Raw genomic sequence first — 19746 nt, 5'->3', positions numbered from 1 at the left:
AAAAAGAGAAAAATACAATTTTTTTTTTCATAGAATAGGATAGGACAAACTAATTTGTAAAAAATCGAAAAAGAAACAGGATATATAAATTAGCATCTTCTAAAAGTGTATATATCTTATTTTGATGTATCTTCGGTACTTGAACTTGATTGTTACAAAATGAATAAAATAAAGCGGTATGTCAAAAAATAGAAAATTCAAATAAACATTTATCGATAGAACATTGTTCTATGTTGTTCTTGAGACTTCTATCGAGTTTATCTGCGTCATTCATCCCATATATAAACTGCTGCGTGTATGTGTATGTGTATTTCCCTTTTGTTTTTTAAAAAAAATCCTTTTTTTCTTTTTTTTCTTTTTTCTCTTACTCTCACTCCTTAAAACAAATTTTTTTTTTGTAGCAAAAAGACTTATTCTTTATAGGAAACAAACAAAAAAAGAAAAAGAAAAAAAAAAAAGAAAGAAATAAACGTATGCTTGTCAGTAACTACTTTTTTTTTTCCTGAATGAAGATCTAAATAGAAGCCGATTTTTACCATCTCGACCACAGAATTTAAATTTATACATATATATTTTTTTATGCAAAACATGTCTTCACCACCACCACCAACGAATGATAACCCTATTGATTTATGCCAGCCAACACACATACACCAACAACAAGTAGAAGCATTTTTATCTCAGTGTGGTCTATTTCAATATGTTGACATCTTTATGGAAGAAGGGTTTGACAGACTAGAATCTGTAGGTATATCATATCATGAATGTCTATTTACCTTATCATAGCTGCTAGAAATCACAGAATCAGATTTAATACAGATGCAAGTCAAACGAGGGCATCGTAGAGTATGTTTCTATTTGATATGACGAAAAATGATGATTGAGAATTTGATGTTCTTGTAGATGACTTATAACCCATTTCTATTTGTAGCTCCTCCAAAGAGCCATAGCAAATGCGAAAGGAATATCGCCTCATATTCCATTAAATATCACACCTATCTTGAACAATAAGGATCTAACAGGTATAACTCCCCCCCCCTTTTTATTTTATTTTTAACATGATCCTGTATTAAAAACAAACTAGACTATGCTCCACAACCATTTCAACCACCCCAACCACCCACACAACAACATCAGATGCATCAACCAGCACCACCACCACCAGCCCAACCTCCCCCTGGTCAACGCCTTCATGTCACTAACCCATCTTTTCCTGCACCCAGTACATCCATTCAATCCAAACCCACCAACGACATCCACATGTCAACTTCTTCTCACCTCAACACCTCTTCTCCATCTTCTGCAGCCTCCTACATACCAAATGACTATTCTCCATCGGCAGGCACGATGATCCATAACACAGCCAGTGGCATGTCTTCTACAGAAGAAGAAGCAGTAACCAGTGATAATGTCCATCGATTATGGAAACGCAAGTATCATCGCCATGCTAAACCAGACATAAACGCACCTTTAAAACCACCTTCTGCTTATGTGATGTTCTCGAATGATGTACGAGCAGAACTGAAGCAACAAAACAAGTCGTTTACTGATCTAGCCAAGATCATTGGTGATCGATGGAAGAATATCACCCCAGCAGAAAAAGAAATGTATGAGACCATTGCGTTGAAAGCAAGGGAAGAGTATTTAAAGAAAGTAGAAGAATATCAAAAGACAGACGCTTTTAAGGTAAACCATAACACATAGAAATGATAGACTGATGCTGAGAGGGGGGATTAGAAATACCAACAGTATATTTCTGATTTTAAGGCTGAGAATGAAGCAGCAGGTAAGCCTGACTCATTTCTTTTTCTCTTGATTGATCTCTTGTTAGCACGCCCAGTGGGTAGACCAAGAAAGAGGCATAGAAGAGATGAATATGGAAGTGATGGTACTGTAAGTGATTCAGCAAGACCGCGAAGAACATCCTCGATATGTTCTCAAACAGAAGAAGCTGTCAGTACTAATAATAATAATAATAATAATAATAACATGCCAACTTTTGCAGATCAAAAACACTACCCATTTTACTTGTTAAATAATGAAGAAGCCTCCAATCGAAATTCACCATCGACCATACCATCACAAATAAATAAATAAAAGGAACACTTTAGAAGCATTCAGAACAAAATTTATTATTAAAGTGAGGATAAGAAATCACTGAGACCGCCTGTTGTTGAGGTATTTGGCTTAGGTTTAGATAGCAAGGCTTTTAGATTGTTCTTTTTTCCCTTGTTTTTCTTTTTCTTGCCTTGTTCAATCACTGGAGGTGCTGTTTCTTCAGTGGGTATCTTTTTCTTGTAAGAGCCATGGTATATCTTTGTGTGACGACAAGTAAAGCACATTGATCGAATCAAACTTTTGTTAGGCTTATGTTGTCTTTTCTTAGATATCAGTCGTACTTGTGAATTCAACCCTGGTACTAGAATTTGTCCACAACTAGAACAAGAAAGACGTTCTGTAGCTGAAGTTAACTCATATTCTGTCAATGTATTTTGAAATTCATTCATATAATATCGACTCAAGGACGGACAAGCAGTAAACATACGATAACTTGCCGTAAATAAATGATCGAGACGTTGTGTTTGTTGATGGGATGGTAATGTCATTAGTAAAAGAAAGTAAAAAAAAAAAAGTGGCTTATCAAGAAAGAAAGAAAGAGAGAGGGATGATCAAATTTATAGGTTCACGTGAGATGTATTACATAGATTATCCATAACAATAAACCTGCTTGGTTGTAGTATTCGATTCATAGCAGGATCATTTTCATCCAGTTCTTGTTGCTGTCTTTGTTCTGTAGCATCAAATTCAAATTGATGTGGTTGCATCACTCTTGATAATCGATATTTAACACCCAAATAGCTTAAATAATTCGCTTTTGGAAAGACACGTACTCGTTTCACACCAGGAAATAGACAGTCTTCAATGTCCACAAAAGTACCGCCTAATCCTAATGTTTGTTCTAGTTTATGTTGATTGGCACTTGCAAAAGGTATCCATTTTGCATTGATAAAGACAAGCCAAGTAAAATTATGATATTGTGTTGTTTGTCCATAGTCTACTGAGGGTTGTAATACATGTTCAAAATGATAAGGATGATTACGAATATTTGTCATTTTGTAAGAAAGAAAAATCAGAAAGAAAAAAAGAAAGAGAGTTTATAAAATCAAAAAAAAAAAAAAAGAGAAAGAGAAAGAGAAAGAGAAAGAGAAAGAGAGAGAGAGAGAGAAAGTCGTACAAGGAAATACCCACTTATAAAGAAGTAGGTACAGGTGGTATTGTCTGTTCGTCTTCTTCTTCATCTTCTTTATCATGGCGTAAAGCTGCTCCCATATGATAATGCATGGCTCTTTTACGCAAAAATTCTTCATGACGCTTCTTGGCTAAACAGATAATGAGGCCATGATACAAAGATACAATGGCTTACCTTCTTCATCTTCTTCTTCTTTTTCATCAATTTCCCAATCATCATCACTGACAGACACTCTTCTACGTGACTTTTTATCAGAAGCAACACCTCCATCCAAAGTGAATTCTTCAGGTTCAGATTCATGATGATATTGAGGAATACCAGGAATATCTAATCATATCATCGCGTCAATAAAAGCTTATCTATCTATCTATTGAACATGTACCATCCATATTAAGTACTTGGTCTGTTGTAGCATCATATCGAACATAAGGTGTCTTGGGTTCATCTACCTTCATGGTAGAGTCCTTTTGTGACTCGGTCAGTTCAAGGTTGGCTTCATCCCATCTTAACCTATTGTACATATATCAGTCTACACATCCTTATTTCTTATTGACTTTACCTTCCAGCATCACTTGGTTGTTTTGCTTTCTTTAATATACCTTTTGTAGGTTGTGCATTCAAATTAGGTGAGTGACTCATAGAGAAGAAGAAAAAAAAAAAAGAAAAACGGACATTAAATGAGCATAATTTTTTATTCATCATAGGCTTCCTCATCCAAGGGCAACAAATGTTGAATGTCTTTGAGTTCTTGTTGATAGAAGTAATGGATCATGTTTCTTGTTGCTCGCATTGTAATGTTGTGAATAGGGTGTGAAGCAGCCAAGGTATTGTTTACATCACCCACAATCATGTATTCATTTTTACATGTCCATAAAAGAGAGCAAAGGCCACCTTGTTGAATTTGATCTACAGGAACATACTGAATGGAATGTTGTGCTACAGATAGACCTGAAAGACAATAGCATGTATGGTAATAGTCTGCTCCTTTACCAGGCTTATCTATCAAACCACCATAGTTAGATTGACAGCATAATAAAATATATTCTTGCAATGCTTCTCTATCAAACATATAGTCATCTATCCTATCATGTTAGTGTGCTTCTTATTTTTTAGTCTAATCTATTACCCATATGAAGTTCTGCATTGATAATAGGGAAATCGCCAGCACCCCAGAAAGAATAGCAACCATCCACCAACTTGTTTGTTCTGCCTTGAAACCCACCTTCAAGACTCATTTGACGCCCAGTACACCATGCCTAGAAAACTTGTTATTTTTTTTTTAAAACTGTCGATTGTGTGCTTACCAATAACTTGTCCATATCCAATGCATCCATCCCATTCAAGATTTTCATAGCAGCTAAACCACAGAAAGTATATCCATTATGAGCTTCTTTTCCAGGATAAGGACCGATACCACCTTCATACGTTTGTGATTTCTGTATAAACTCAATACAGTTCTCTTGTAATTCAGGTGTAAGCAAATTGGTTAATGCAGCAGTAGAAAGAGCACAATAAGAGCCACTAACATCATACAATCAGGCCCATGAACCGTCACTTGTGTTGCTTACCGAATATCAATTTCGCCTCCTTCATGCATCGTAAAGGATCCATCAGGTTGTTTCATGCGCATCAGAAATGTATATAAAGCCTTTCTGTCCAATAGATCATACGCTTCTTTTATGCCTATGATAGCAATGGCATTCACAGCTGCATAAGTGGTTGCTAAATGAGCTAATTGATCTCCTCCTCCTCCAAAACCACCTGAAGGTAATTGCCATTGTTTGCATGTATCGATCAATCTATTCCAACAATACGTTATATATATAAAAGAGTATGTACATATCCATACCTTTGCTTCATTGCATCATCAAAAGTGTATTCTAATAAATCCAAAGCATGTAATATCCAATATAATAGCCATGGTTTACTTGCATCAAGTACTGCTGCCCAACGCCCAAGTCCTTGTAGACCCTTTTTCAAATAAGCAACGTGTTTATCTCGGTTAAGCTCAATACTACACGTCATGTCAATACATTCCATCCATGTCTTGTGTATTCAAACCTTTCTAAAGAGAGTTTGCGAACATTGTTCGGAGCATAAGGTACAAACTTTTCAAGGACTGATTCTTCTGTTCGTTTCTGTTTATGTTAACTTCAATTTATTTTTGGACGTGTATAGATCTTACTTGATCTATAGAAGTATCTGTAGGTAAATGATCGTCGTTAAAACGCAAGTTGCTTAAAGGAACATTGCCGTTTAGAATGCCCATGACGAGTAAAATATATATGAAAAAAAAAGACCAAATTGATCGTCCGTTTTACCACTCATTTATGCTTTCTATGAGAAAATAACCTGTACTTTCAAGTGGATAAACAGCCATGACTATCATAAAAAAAAAAAGAGTTGAGCTGTCGATCTAAGCTGATGTTTTGAGATCTTGCAAGTGACATCCATATCAACCCCATTGGCTTAGAGGATAGCACTTTCTAAAGTACAGCGCAGAGTCTGAGAGTTACATTCTTTTTCTCTCGGGAACTTTTTGAATAGGCTTGAAGAGTACGAAGTTCATGCTTGGCAATAAAGAAAAGTGTTCAAAAGCTTCAATAAAGATCTCTGAACACGATAGGATCTTCATAATACATCGCTATATCGTAGTAAGGTGGATAACTTCCATTTATTTTATTGATGCAAGTCATTTCAAAGTAAATTATTTTGCCTCAACATCAAGACGTGTCTTTGGCTGGCTCTTGTACGTTGTTTATTTATTTTCAGTTAATGACACCAGATCACGCACATGGGCTATGCCTAGAATCCAGCTGTATCATTGTTTTATTCACTCACGTTCATTGCCTTTTTTTTTATCCTCAGTATGAGTTGATCAGAGTGTAATCTGCCTGCCAAACACTAGCCATACTACCTTTAATAGGCTGTGATGCTACGTGCTGCTTTTGTACAGCGGATCATCAAAGCAGAGAGCACACATACGCAAGAAATTAATATTTGAAAGGCCGAATACGTCTCTTGCATGACATTGCCATATTCAGAGTTGCTCTTTTTGTAGTCAAAAATATCAACATCAAAATGAGTTAAAAAGTCATTCACTTAATAATCTCTTTACACAAAAAAAAAAAGGCTACTTTCCCACTATTCACAGTGTGCAACCAACTTTGAATGCAAATTTGAAGGCCATGTTCAAATCAAGTCGACATTTTTGTCTTGGTAAACTCTTTTTCTTTTCTTTGGAAGTACTTAAAAATGGCTTCACCTCATTTCGGTTGGGTCAGACCTAGACTGGATCAAAAAAATGAATCTCACAAAATAACCAAAACAATGGTACCATTCAATTCCTGGACTCCAAAGAACATGTTATAAATGAAAAAATGAGATGTGTTGATGGTCTGGTTGTCGAGTAATGAGCCATCAAAGATTGGCATGCTTAAGCTGTGTTTTGAGCATTTTTGCTCTAGATGTCACATAAAATGAGTTATTCATGCACTTTTAAAAGCCACCATATGTTATTTGGGATAACAAATAGCATGAAGAAGTAGAAACATAGTCGAGTTATAATACAAATGTGGAACAAATGGACACAAGGCATACAGGTTGCCATTGGGCGGAAATTGAAATCAAAAGGCAATTCCAATTCTTCAGCTTTGGTATAGTGACAAGAGCTGCAGATTCTTTAGCTTCTGAGTCTATTGATATAAAGAATACACAGAATTTGCTACTGAAATTTCTTGCTTGTATCATATCACTTTTATGATATGATGAACAAATAAACACATTGATCCAAAACTAGAGTCTCTGACGCTCATTTTGAGTATTTAAGCTTGTCAATAGCTCCATTTTTCATCTTGTAACGTCAAAAAGAAGATCCACAGTTGTCAAAGTGAGCTTTTTTCATGAGCAGTACCTTTTAGTTGAAAGGTCATTTTGACCGTTTTCTCATATGTTAGCTTTTATTATTCAAAAATGAACACATATGTTTTATTTTACTAGTGATTGTTCTCTTGTGAGCTATATACAGATTAAGACCTGAAAAAAAAATAGGTGATATGATTGCATTGCCTTTCTTTATCATCAAAGACCTTTTAGATATGATTTTTATTGATCAACGAGATAGAAGGTAATGTATACATAAGAAGAAAGAGAAAGACAAAACACAAAGCGTTTGTCTATATTCAATAAAAGCATTTGAATGAATTCAAAATATAGGACTAAGAAAATCCAAGTTTGCATGACCTATGCAAATTGAGTGGCGCACAAACCTAGTTCTGTAAGAAAATCCTTTTTTTTTTCTTTTTTTCATTTCTTGTTTCGTGTCAATATGTTTTCAACGTTTGAAGAAAACGTAAGGGCAAACTCGATCGTTCGCTCTATCGATCAGCAAAACCAACGCCATGAAACAACTTCAAAAAATTCAAGTCTTGTCACCATGGACTCAGTCTTACCACCAAGACCAAGGCGCCTTAATCGAACAAACACTGCCACATCTAGCATAGTGTAAGTTGACAAAGGCAAATGAATGCATGGACTAATCATGTCACCAGATCACCTACAGAAACAGACTCTAACTCAAAGCTGAGTCAAGTGACAGCAGATACGTCCGTGTATGTATACATACATAACTTGTCATTGTTGCTTATTCTCTTATAGTCAGAACGAATATACCCCACCCTTGAGCGAATATACAGAGTTCGCACACAATAAGACACCAATAACAGCTAACAAATCATGGACTGCAGACCACACATCCACCAGCAGTAATAGCAGTACAAATATTCCAACAGACAGGCTGTCAAATCACAGTTCACCTGTTCAATCTGGTTCTTTCCGCAGTCGGGATCAAAAGATAGACACTCTGGGTTTTGTTAAATTCATGCCTGGTGTAGGAAAATTTGAAGACCTTAAATCAGAAGCCATTAATTCATGGGAAGAAGGTGTTGACCTGAAGCTCAAGAAAGACTCAAAATCCAAAAAGCGTTCAGAATGGCTTTCCCCAGGCGATTTCTTTTCTTCAAATACAGATTTATTTGCTACCAATATACCAGAAGAACAAAAGCCGGACGAAACATACGCTGAAGCTGTAGACAGAAAAACACCTGCTTGGGCTATTGAAGACAACACATCCTCGACTCTTTATGATACTAGCTACAGTATGGCGCATTCCTCCTCTTCTTTAGGTATGTGGCCCTCCGATACAAACCCAGCTTCCAATACGCATCAAATGGTACCTGTTGTCATGATGCATTCTGGACATCCTTATATGCCTATGCCTGCTAATAGTTATGCTAACAACACTCCTGCTACTTTCACTGCTCCAGTAGCTATACCTAATAATTTCGACATTGAATATGCACTGTTCTTTATTTCCATCATTGAAAACCCTAAACAAGAGAATTTGATAGCATCTTTTCACAAAAAACTCGGCTATATATTACACAACAAGTTACCTGAATTAACTCCTCGTACCTTTGGATTCTTGCTTGAATCACTTGTGATTGCTATGGAATCTAAACCAATACATGACAAACAGACAGTAGACATCGCTCACAAGATTTGGGAAGCCTGGAGTCCGTTTAAGATACATTTTATGCGATTTATCAACACATATGCCTATACACCTTCTGACTTGAGGCTGATGCTTCGATTCAGTACCATATTAGTTCAATCTACACTTCGTTTTGAACAAGAGTTGCCCATTATGGACTATATGGGCATCTACAAAAGAATAGGCAATATTGTTGCACTAGAATCTAAGACAGAAATGTTTGAATGTTTGCGTATCCTAAAAGCCCTTCCTCTTAAAGAAGTTACGAAGGGCAGCTTATGTACTGACGATCTGATGTTTACATTACCTTTGATACCTAATGCTAAATCTATCATGTTCGAAACCATGGGCAAGATAAACTATTTAAAGGAATACGAAAAGCTATATCAGACTGTGATTACAAACCAAACAAATGACTCTTGGATTGAAGACATCCTCAACTATCTTATCACCCAATTCTTATTGTTGAGAGAAGAAATGGTTGGACCTGCCAAAAAGGCGATTCAAGATTTGCTTGAAGAAAGCTCAACATCTGAAATGAAATACCCTGTCTACCCAAATACGACACCAAAGGCTTTCACTATCTTACTTCATTCTTCTGGGCCTGGTGTTGTGTTTGAGTTAGGTAACATGCAAGACACGGACGATATCATGGCTGATTTTGAAGAAGGTGTCTTGGTTCTGTTATTACCTGAAAAAAGTGAATCTGAATCAACAGCTTCCAAAAGTGTTAAAGATACTGCTTTAATGGGTCAAGCTATTCGCGCCAGTGCTCGATCCAATGGTCCTATACTCCGTCTAGTGTCTATTCAGATCAACAAGAATGACTTGCGTAAACTCAATTGGGACATCAAATACACCATGATTGTATTTCGAATCAATGCTGCCAGCACGCTCTCTACATTAGAATGGTTATACAAGTCTTGCTTCAATATGGAGAAAAAGCACTTTTCAAAAGTACTTACGCCCCGTATCTTGGCTGCCTCAAATAACTTGACAACTGGCCAAATTAAAGCTTGGGATGAGTCTGTCTTGGAGAACGCATTGGCCATCAATGCAGATGCTACACCCTACTATATTGTAGATGCAGAGATTGATGTTTCGTGTATTATGGCAAATTCTCATGGTAACTATCGTGCTTGTCCAGGAAAAGATATCTGGCCTCGTGATCCTTTGAATATGCAAAATATTCCTACAACTAAACTGCCGCCTTTTTACTGCTTGTCACCTAGCCAGTTGGAGTCTGTCAAGTTTGCCATGTCGCATCGTATTGCTATTATCTCAGGTGCGCCAGGCACTGGGAAAACATTCATGGCTGCTAAATTGGCTCAATTGTTGGGGGAAGTACTGACTGTGGGTCAGTTCCATCAACCGGTGCTTGTGATTGCCAAATCACAATCTACGCTTGACGATATTCTCTCTAAGGCTGCTGCCACCATTCCTGGTATTGTTCGTTTCGGTAATGAGCCTTTTGCAGACAATTTGATGAACAAACAAATCACTCGACTTGCCACTATTTCTGCCTCTGACCAAAACTATCGTCAGCATCAACAATTAGAGCGTCAATTGTTACGTAACCAAGCTAAGCTGAATATTTTGTTGGGACTTCGTGCTCAAGCCAAAGATCATGACCCTTCATTTTTAGCAACCACTATTCCACCCCAGTATCGTCAAATGCTTGAAAAGGATTATATTCGGACACATGGAGTAGAAAGCCATATCTCTGATGTTGGTATTTGGACCTCTTGGGCTCATCATGACAAGCGAACTAAAATGTTTGACTCTGTGACTAAAGTGGGTTATACTCAATTCAAGTGTGCACAATGGTATCTAGAAAACGAGTATATCAAGCGAGCAGGTCGTGGCTTGTTGCCTATCATGGATGGTCATACTATCAAGAATAGATTCACTAATGTGGCCAACTTGTCTGTTCATGTCACCTCGATTGCTAATGCAAGCTGTTGGCCATTTGATCAATCCGCCAGTTATTCAGGTGCTATTGTTCGTGATGCATTGATGAAGGAATGGAGAAAGACGCCTGTAGACCGCATCAACTACCTCTCTGATAAAGAAAAGACAGATCTGATTCATCGCCTTGTCAATGTGCTTGTGAATCGTATCGACAAAGAAATCCAAGGTGTTATGCAAGACCAAATCCAGACAGCAGAGGCACATGACGATAATTTAATACAGAAATGGATCTATATGTGCCGATTTAAGCGAGTGATTGGTATGACTGCAGCTAATGCTAGTGCTCATCGCAACTTTATTGCTAGCCTTTGGCCGCGCGCTGTCATTGTGGATGAAGCATCCGAGATTCTGGAGTCCACTTTATCGTCTGTTATTTTGGGTCCTCGCACAGAACATGTTGTGTTGCTGGGCATAAGTGATCACCTGACAAAACCTTGTGTGGCTAATCCTGAATTAGTGGGTGAACCTCACCGTCTTGATACGTCCTTGTTTGAGCGATGGAAATCAACTAATATCGAAAAGGCTCATTTAGAGGAACAATGGCGTATGCATTCTGAGATTGCAAGCGTGATTCATCAATTCGATAATAGAAATAACAACACAGCGCCTTTGGCTTCTTGTGATGAAAATATGGTGGATGGCAAATATCCTGCAAGAGAGGCTTTGTATGGTATTTCAGAACGGGCCTTGTATATTCACTATCAACCATCAGCTAAGGATGATGTTATTAACCCGTATTATAAGCGTTTATTGATGTCTGACGTGACCAATGCCCAAGTAAACGAAGCCCGCTATGTAGCTTCTCTCGCCACTTATTTGAGCCAGCAACCTTATCAAAAAGCAAGCATCGCTATCCTGACACTCAATGTTTTACAGAAATACTTGATCCGAATGATCCTAAAAGACGAAATTCCCAAACGTACTTGCTTCACCAGTAATCTCAAGAACATTGCCCTTGATACTGTTGAGCAATACGCTGGCAGACAAAACTCATTCACCATTATTTCTACTGCCACACCTGGCTATTCTTGTAGCACATTGGACAATGTCACTCAAGCATTGACTCGTGCCAAATATGGACTTTTTATTATTGGTAAACCAGAACAAGATCGGGTACATCCTCGCTGGAAAGAGTTTGCCAACTATATGCAAGACCGTGGCCTTTACGGCAACTCGATTCGTCTCACATGTCATGCACACGGTGATACAATTAATGCAGGTTGCTGGCAAGACTTTGTTCAAATGAAGAATGGTGGCTGTCAGCGCCCGTGCAATACATTGATGAGCGATAGCCATACCTGTAAAGAAGAATGCCATTTTTTGAGCCATGCTGAAGTAGTCTGCAGAGAACCATGTAATCGAATTCGACCCTCTGGTTGTACACACGCTTGTCTTAAAAAATGTTATGAATGCTCAAAGGATCGCGTTTGTCCTCCATGTACAGAAAAAACTGAAATTGTATTACCATGTGGGCATCAAATGCAAGGTCTCTGCCATATGTTACAAGGCGGTAATGGCCAAAATATTCAATGCAAAGAAATTGTCAATATCGATTTAACCTGTGGACACAGCAAGACAATCCATTGTTATAGAGCCCGTGATAAGAAGGTGGCCAATTTAAAATGTGATCTCAAGCAGTCAGTGACATTGGATTGTGGACACACCGTTACGAGTCAATGTGGTATTGAGCCTATTTGTATAGAACCTTGCAGTCAATCATTGGAATGTGGACACAAGTGTCAAGGAATATGTGGCATTCCCCATTTACATGATCGAAGTCAGTGCATAGCTAGTTGTCCCAAACAACTCATTTGTGGCCATATGTGCGCACAAGGTAAGCAAAATAGATATGTAGTGTGCAGCATCTTATTCTATCATTTAGGTTGTGCCAATCCTGATCAGCACACAGAACGCTGTGTTGAAAAGTGTAATTATGTTTGCTCTCATGGCTATAAGTGCAGTAGAGAATGTTTTAAGGACTGTATTCGTTGTATCAGTGAATGCCCTTACCGTTGCGATCATTACAAATGTACCAAGAAATGTTATGAGATCTGTGATCGTCCTCCTTGTAATGAACCTTGTCGTATCAAGCTAGAATGCGGGTAGGTAACTTATTAGTTTATGCATTGATGCTCACCAAGATTTAGCCATAAATGTGCTGGTTTATGTGGTGAAAACTGTCCGCCCTGTATTGTTTGTAATGGCGACCTTAAATGCTCTATTACACTTCGCGAATTGTCCGAATTTGAAAAGGGCGAAAAGGCCTATCAACTCCCTGAATGTGGTTGTGTGTTCTCTGTAGAATCACTTGACATGTATTTCGAGACACAAGTGAAGAATGGTCAACATACAGCCATTAAACTCTGGCAGTGTCCTAAATGTCAAAAGCCCACTTATACAGCACTGCGCTATAACAAATACATCAAGACTGAAGTTGCTCTTGTGAACACTATAAAGGTCCGCATGGAAAAAGATCGTCAACAACTCACATACCACGAAAGAGAGCAAATAATTAGTGCTATGAATGATGAGACACGACATCACGCTGTCTACAATATTGTTGGTGGTCGCTGGTTTGTCTGTCGAAATCAACATCCTTATTACGTCGGAGATTGTGGTGGTGCAACAGAAGTGTCAAAATGCCCTGAATGTGATGCACCAATTGGAGGAACAGGACATCGAGTAGTTGAGTCAAATAGGTTTTATGGTGAATTTGATGGATCTAAAAAACCAGCATGGCCAGGACAACCTGAATAACCAAGTTTGTTTGCACTGTACAGACACACACCCATTTATGCGCAATATTTATGTACTTACAATGCATGCTTAATTATCTCTTTATTATTTTTTATAAAAATACACCTTCTTCTGTATTATCTGGACGCCGTGTTTCTTTTAATGCTTCTGCATGGATTTCTCTGAATTCTTTGACATTGCTACCCATTTCTCGCCAGGCTGCTTCTCCTAATCGTTCTCGAATCACCTGTAAAGTTATATCAACGTGCTTTTCTTTTCTTATGATAAGGTCTTTGTTTTCTTTAATAGCTTGCTTGAGATCTGGATCGTTTGGATCGTATTCAATCATTTCTTGGTTGCTTTTTAACAAGTGTGCAATAGCATTTTGTATCTCGGGAATCTCTGTAATAAGTGAAGCTGGAGGGAGATCGTCAAGTGCTTTTTTCAGAAGTTCTGGTTCCATAATAAAATACGAGAGAAAAGAAAAGAGAGACGCGTAGTCAGCTATAAAATTAAAATAAGCATGAATACATCAAGTAGCCAATCACAATATTCTTGGCCGAAAACTGATTGATTTCAAATCATTACAAGATCTCTATTATTTGTAAAAAAGTTCAACAGGATAGCGAGTATCAATGCTTGAGCAGAAAATAGAAAAATATACCTTATATTTGTCGAGAAGCACTACTAAAACAGGAAAAGACCTCTTGTTTAAAGAAACATGGGAATTAGCCAGTATGAGTACCTATGAATATATTAAGCTAATATACAACTATTGTGTTTAATGCTCTAATTGAATTGAAATGTCTTATCAAAGTACTTGAATAACCTCCTCTTCGAGCAGCAAGAGAGAGACAAAAGAATGGTTTCTTTATGAAGTGATTTATTTTTGAGTAACCTTGATAAAGAAAGCTTGCTAGGACGAAATTAGAAGTGGATGTATAGCTAAAAATAATCCAGAATGTATTAAAAGAAGGCAAAACAGTAGCAGCAGTAATCATATTAATGTTAGCAATGAAACAAGGCAGTATATACCTGCCTTTGTTTATACGTAACTCATGTCACTTAATTACAGATATTTCCAAACTAAACTTGCAATATATAACCAAAATGAAAGGAGTGATCTTTACAGGTAATTATTGTCGGTTCACTAAATATGTTCCAATTTATTCATGTGTAACCACTACAAAAATAGATGCAATTATGGCAGTACTTTAAAGGGCTAATGAGCATTTTACATGTCTCTCTCTCTCGCTTTCATCCCCGCTTATTTGCGCTTTTTTCTTTTCTTTTTCTTTCTTTTTTTTTTTTTTTTGCTCTCTTTCCTCTCCTTTTTTTTTCACTTGCTTCTTTTATAGAAAACAATCAATTCAACTAAAAAGATGAAGTTGTTATCCAACTTGGCAACCTTGTCTATTGCAGCAAATTTATTGCTTCAAAGTGGAAGCTTTGTAGCAGCTACACCCTTTTTCAATATACCAACAGCCGCCACAGCTCACAACAATGATGCTTCTCTTGACATAAACAGTTGTGATGGTATGCTAAAAATAAAGAGAGAGCTGTAGATAAAACGAGACTAATTTATATTTTTAGGTTTTCGAGTGACTTATCCCTTTACTTCAGGTAAAATATATAAATCGATAATAAAATGACTAAACTGCTTTATTAGGTATTTCGTTTGAAGAAGAAAGTAAACATGTTGTGGCCTGGCAAGCACCAACCGGTATGAAGCAAGTCAATTTGACACTTGTCGACAACACGCTTTCTGGAACACCTGCTTACATTGGCATTTTTGGTAATAATCAAATCAATCATTTACTTTTTTTAGGAAACACAAAAATAACTGATACAATACATAGATGCAAGCCAAGGTGCAACAGACGAGTTTCCTTTATCACTCGGCGATAAAGACGCTGGCGAATACCATTTCCATCTCTCTGGTCAAGGTGATAACCAATATTGTGAAGCTGATTCAGTACCCTTCCAAATCACAAAGCGTGCCGTTGATACAACTGATGAAACTTCCACAGAGACAGAAGCTTCTGAAAACACCAATGATGATGACAGCACTCATGAAGACGATGCTAATTGGGATTCTGCTTTAAATAAAGTTACAAACCTGACTAGTGAAAGTAACGAATCCCATAGCAACGATGCTTCTTCTACCAATGATACCAAACAATCATTCGCTGACTACATTAACAGTTTAGATCAAGATTACAAGAAATATCTCGACAAAAACAAAGAAACTGAAACTGAAGACGTCACTCATAAGAACGAAGGTGAAGACTTAGATCCTTACTTCACAAATGAAGATCGTACTACTAAGGCTCATAATAATGAACCACAAGTCAAGACATGGCATTCAAACGATGCTAATAGCTATTTCACCAATGAAGATCAGACCACAAATGCTTCTGCCTATCACAATGACAGTGAATGGGTTACTGAAGATAATGTGGAAGATGAAGAACATACTAATGCTGCCAACTGGGAATCCGAAGATGTTGATGTTGAAGACGAAAGCTCCACAATCCATGCTAACTTTGCTGAATGGCAAGATGATAACGAGGAGCACAGCAATGCTGCTACCGAATGGGTTTCTGAAGACAACGAAGAACATACTAATGCTGCTAATTGGGAATCCGAAGATGTTGACCTTGAGGACGACCATGTTAATAGTGCTGAATGGAGCGATGATGCTCATGAAAACCTCAGTGAATGGTACTCTGACGATGCCCAGCATAACAATGACTGGAGCTCTGAAGAAGTCGATGTTGCCCATGCTAATGAATACATGGGTGATGTTGACTATGACCAAGACTTGGAAGAAGAGGATACTACTGAGCACAACAACGGTTGGGTATCTGAAGAAGATGAACACCTCAATGCTGCTGGCTGGTCTACTGAAGAAGTCGACATTGTTGATCATCCCAACTATCATCCCAATGATGTTGAATGGACTTCTGGCGATGAACATACCAATGCTGCTAATTGGGAATCCGAAGATGTTGATGTTGAAGACGAAAGCTCCGCAATCCATGCTAACTTTGCTGAATGGCAAGACGATAACGAGGAGCACAGCAATGCTGCTACCGAATGGGTTTCTGAAGACAACGAAGAACATACTAATGCTGCTAATTGGGAATCCGAAGATGTTGATGTTGAAGACGAAAGCTCCGCAATCCATGCTAACTTTGCTGAATGGCAAGACGATAACGAGGAGCACAGCAATGCTGCTACCGAATGGGTTTCTGAAGACAACGAAGAACATACTAATGCTGCTAATTGGGAATCTGAAGATGTTGACCTTGAGGACGACCATGTTAATAGTGCTGAATGGAGCGATGATGCTCATGAAAACCTCAGTGAATGGTACTCTGACGATGCCCAGCATAACAATGACTGGAGCTCTGAAGAAGTCGACGTTGCCCATGCTAATGAATACATGGGTGATGTTGACTATGACCAAGACTTGGAAGAAGAGGATACTACTGAGCACAACAACGGTTGGGTATCTGAAGAAGATGAACACCTCAATGCTGCTGGCTGGTCTACTGAAGAAGTCGACATTGTTGATCATCCCAACTATCATCCCAATGATGTTGAATGGACTTCTGGCGATGAACATACCAATGCTGCTAATTGGGAATCCGAAGATGTTGATGTTGAAGACGAAAGCTCCGCAATCCATGCTAACTTTGCTGAATGGCAAGATGATAACGAGGAGCACAGCAATGCTGCTACCGAATGGGTTTCTGAAGACAACGAAGAACATACTAATGCTGCTAATTGGGAATCCGAAGATGTTGACCTTGAGGACGACCATGTCAATAGTGCTGAATGGAGCGATGATGCTCATGAAAACCTCAGTGAATGGTACTCTGACGATGCCCAGCATAACAATGACTGGAGCTCTGAAGAAGTCGATGTTGCCCATGCTAATGAATACATGGGTGATGTTGACTATGACCAAGACTTGGAAGAAGAGGATACTACTGAGCACAACAACGGTTGGGTATCTGAAGAAGATGAACACCTCAATGCTGCTGGCTGGTCTACTGAAGAAGTCGACATTGTTGATCATCCCAACTATCATCCCAATGATGTTGAATGGACTTCTGGCGATGAACATACCAATGCTGCCAACTGGGAATCCGAAGATGTTGATGTTGAAGGCGAAAGCTCCGCAATCCATGCTAACTTTGCTGAATGGCAAGACGATAACGAAGAGCACAGCAATGCTGCTACCGAATGGGTCTCTGAAGACAACGAAGAACATACTAATGCTGCTAATTGGGAATCCGAAGATGTTGATGTTGAAGGCGAAAGCTCCGCAATCCATGCTAACTTTGCTGAATGGCAAGATGATAACGAGGAGCACAACAATGCTGCTACCGAATGGATCTCTGAAGATATCGACACCATTGATCACTCTGACTACCACACTAATGATTCTGAATGGGTCAGCGAAGACGAAGAGCATACCAATGCTGGATGGGTTTCTGAAGACATTGAACACGACGATTATTACATTAGAAGTGGCGATTGGGACTCTTACGATGCCGAAAGTACTAAGGATACTGAATGGCAAGATGACAATGAAGAACACACAAATGCTGCTCCTGAATGGATCTCTGAGGAAATGAATGATCTTGATGACCATGTGAACTCTAATGAATGGGAATCTGAAGACCACATTAATGCTACTGAAGAGTTGCAACAAGCCAACAGAAACGACCATATTCCCGAAGAAACCTCACTCCTTCAAGACGATTTTGTCCACAACAACTTTAATACCCATCACAGCAACGCTGTTTCTGACAAAGAATGGGTTGGCCTTTAAACTTCACCACTGCATTGCAATAAAGAATTGTAATCATTGCATATCTCATTCTGTATAATTATTTAAAATAAAATAGTATAAAGTACGTATATTGCATGGTATATTTGACATATATATACAAAAGCAGGTTGTCTGTTCTTTCTTAGTTACTGCTGTGACTAGGAGTCTGATTACCACCTGCTAATGTGCGCATCATATTAATTGTTCCTGTCGATTGTTGATGTGGTGAAGAGAGAGATACAGTGGAGCTTAGCTGGTCTAATTGTTCTTGAATACGTCTATGTGTTGAAATAATGTTGAGCTCGACATTTTGTATACGAGCAGAATAAGGAGGAATTTGAAGTAATCGATTTACCATCTCTTGAAGTGTATTGTTTTCAGTATTCTCGCTGCTCAAGGTAGTACTGTTATTGCCAATTGCAGCAGGTACCAAGGCAGCCAAGGAAGATGCGCTCTCAAGAACAGCAGGCAAATCTAACTATGTAAGCACATACAATGTGATAAACGAGAAATTCTACCTTGAGTGATAAACAGTTCCGCGAAATCCGAACCAAGTGCTGTTCTTGCGGACAAAAATTGATCAAGCAAATTCACAGTTGCTGTTAGCTGCTCAAGTAAATCTTCCTTTTCGGAAATACGCTGTTGAAGGCGACGATCGAGTTCACTCCGAATAGGCGGTGAAGTGCTTGAAGAGTGTTGTGCTCGAAGTCTCTCCAACATTTGTCTGCGTCTTTCAAGACGAGAGCGAGTAACAAGTGGTTGAAAAAGCCGAGAGCCGCTTCTTTGAGAGGAAGAGGAAGAAGAGGAGGAGAAGGAGGAAGGGGAAGGGGAAGAGGAAGAGGAAGAGGAAGGGGAAGAGGAAAAGGAAGGTCTACTGCGTCTATAGCCATTATGTATATTATGCATTAATTGGTGGGGAATATTAACTCGGATATCATTATCGTCGTTTAAAGTAGCATGATGGGGTTTATGAATGATAGGCTCGATATCTTCTTTTAAGTCTCTAGGTCTCCATAAGGGTAAGCCCATTTTTAACTTGAAGAAAAAAAGTGAAATATATAAAGGCAGAAAAAAACTCCTTCTCAATAAAGAAAATTAAGTCACTTTGCAAAGCATTACAAGTCACTTTTTCTCTGCTAGTTTCATTACTCGGCTGGTTAGAATAAGCACATGGTTTTGCTTCCTCTTTGGCAAATAATTTCATGAAATCTATTTTGCGAATAACAACCTTATCTCGAGGATAACTTGTTGTTTCTGGTTATACATTTGCTTTTAAAGAATAATATGTTTGACAAGGAAGGGGAACACAAAAGCTTAATGAATATGACTAAACCTCCACTGGATTGAGATTCCAATGATAAAGCAATGTTTTTAGACATTTGCATCTTATCT

General features: G+C 38.3%; 9 protein-coding genes across 9 annotated transcripts; 3 read left to right on the top strand and 6 right to left on the bottom strand.

The window, feature by feature from the left end:
- Window positions 1-381: 381 nt before the first annotated feature.
- Window positions 382-2067, top strand: B0P05DRAFT_556039 (uncharacterized protein). Its single transcript, XM_051579863.1, has 7 exons — window positions 382-744; window positions 787-846; window positions 932-1022; window positions 1085-1686; window positions 1738-1786; window positions 1832-1953; window positions 2006-2067. The coding sequence occupies exons 1-7, from the start codon at window positions 580-582 to the stop codon at window positions 2033-2035; spliced, it is 1119 nt and encodes a 372-aa protein (XP_051431487.1). The 5' UTR covers window positions 382-579; the 3' UTR covers window positions 2036-2067.
- A 68-nt stretch (window positions 2068-2135) lies between these two features.
- On the bottom strand, window positions 2136-2606 carry B0P05DRAFT_581151 (uncharacterized protein; the record flags this gene model as incomplete). The annotated part of the gene is made up of 1 exon (XM_051582079.1): window positions 2136-2606. The coding sequence occupies one exon, from the start codon at window positions 2604-2606 to the stop codon at window positions 2136-2138; it is 471 nt and encodes a 156-aa protein (XP_051431486.1).
- A 201-nt stretch (window positions 2607-2807) lies between these two features.
- On the bottom strand, window positions 2808-3071 carry B0P05DRAFT_452544 (uncharacterized protein; the record flags this gene model as incomplete). Its single annotated transcript, XM_051573898.1, has 1 exon — window positions 2808-3071. A coding segment is annotated over one exon (264 nt), but the record flags the coding sequence as incomplete, so codon positions are not given.
- A 178-nt stretch (window positions 3072-3249) lies between these two features.
- B0P05DRAFT_581150 (uncharacterized protein) lies at window positions 3250-3889 on the bottom strand (the record flags this gene model as incomplete). The annotated part of the gene is made up of 4 exons (XM_051582078.1): window positions 3250-3380; window positions 3425-3577; window positions 3633-3760; window positions 3810-3889. 4 exons carry the CDS (start codon window positions 3887-3889, stop codon window positions 3250-3252), a joined length of 492 nt encoding a protein of 163 aa, XP_051431484.1.
- A 52-nt stretch (window positions 3890-3941) lies between these two features.
- On the bottom strand, window positions 3942-5519 carry B0P05DRAFT_590403 (terpenoid cyclases/protein prenyltransferase alpha-alpha toroid; the record flags this gene model as incomplete). Its single annotated transcript, XM_051582806.1, has 7 exons — window positions 3942-4327; window positions 4377-4506; window positions 4555-4771; window positions 4819-5049; window positions 5100-5264; window positions 5312-5388; window positions 5436-5519. The coding sequence occupies 7 exons, from the start codon at window positions 5517-5519 to the stop codon at window positions 3942-3944; spliced, it is 1290 nt and encodes a 429-aa protein (XP_051431483.1).
- A 2343-nt stretch (window positions 5520-7862) lies between these two features.
- B0P05DRAFT_477094 (uncharacterized protein) lies at window positions 7863-13529 on the top strand (the record flags this gene model as incomplete). Its single annotated transcript, XM_051574948.1, has 3 exons — window positions 7863-12564; window positions 12655-12874; window positions 12920-13529. 3 exons carry the CDS (start codon window positions 7863-7865, stop codon window positions 13527-13529), a joined length of 5532 nt encoding a protein of 1843 aa, XP_051431482.1.
- A 91-nt stretch (window positions 13530-13620) lies between these two features.
- On the bottom strand, window positions 13621-13971 carry B0P05DRAFT_574383 (uncharacterized protein; the record flags this gene model as incomplete). Its single annotated transcript, XM_051581561.1, has 1 exon — window positions 13621-13971. The coding sequence occupies one exon, from the start codon at window positions 13969-13971 to the stop codon at window positions 13621-13623; it is 351 nt and encodes a 116-aa protein (XP_051431481.1).
- A 740-nt stretch (window positions 13972-14711) lies between these two features.
- B0P05DRAFT_640332 (uncharacterized protein) lies at window positions 14712-18428 on the top strand (the record flags this gene model as incomplete). Its single annotated transcript, XM_051583743.1, has 5 exons — window positions 14712-14717; window positions 14867-15044; window positions 15102-15131; window positions 15178-15303; window positions 15368-18428. The coding sequence occupies 5 exons, from the start codon at window positions 14712-14714 to the stop codon at window positions 18352-18354; spliced, it is 3327 nt and encodes a 1108-aa protein (XP_051431480.1). The 3' UTR covers window positions 18355-18428.
- Window positions 18429-19403, bottom strand: B0P05DRAFT_556021 (uncharacterized protein). Its single transcript, XM_051579862.1, has 2 exons — window positions 18873-19403; window positions 18429-18828 (listed from the first exon to the last, which is right to left on the bottom strand). The coding sequence occupies exons 1-2, from the start codon at window positions 19381-19383 to the stop codon at window positions 18497-18499; spliced, it is 843 nt and encodes a 280-aa protein (XP_051431479.1). The 5' UTR covers window positions 19384-19403; the 3' UTR covers window positions 18429-18496.
- Window positions 19404-19746: the final 343 nt, after the last annotated feature.

This window comes from Gilbertella persicaria (genome assembly GCF_025201335.1).
Source record: "Gilbertella persicaria strain CBS 190.32 chromosome Unknown B0P05scaffold_44, whole genome shotgun sequence".
Classification (NCBI taxonomy): Eukaryota; Fungi; Mucoromycota; class Mucoromycetes; order Mucorales; family Choanephoraceae; genus Gilbertella; species Gilbertella persicaria.
Note: the sequence above shows the minus strand (reverse complement) of the source record. Positions and strands in the feature narration are given on the sequence as shown.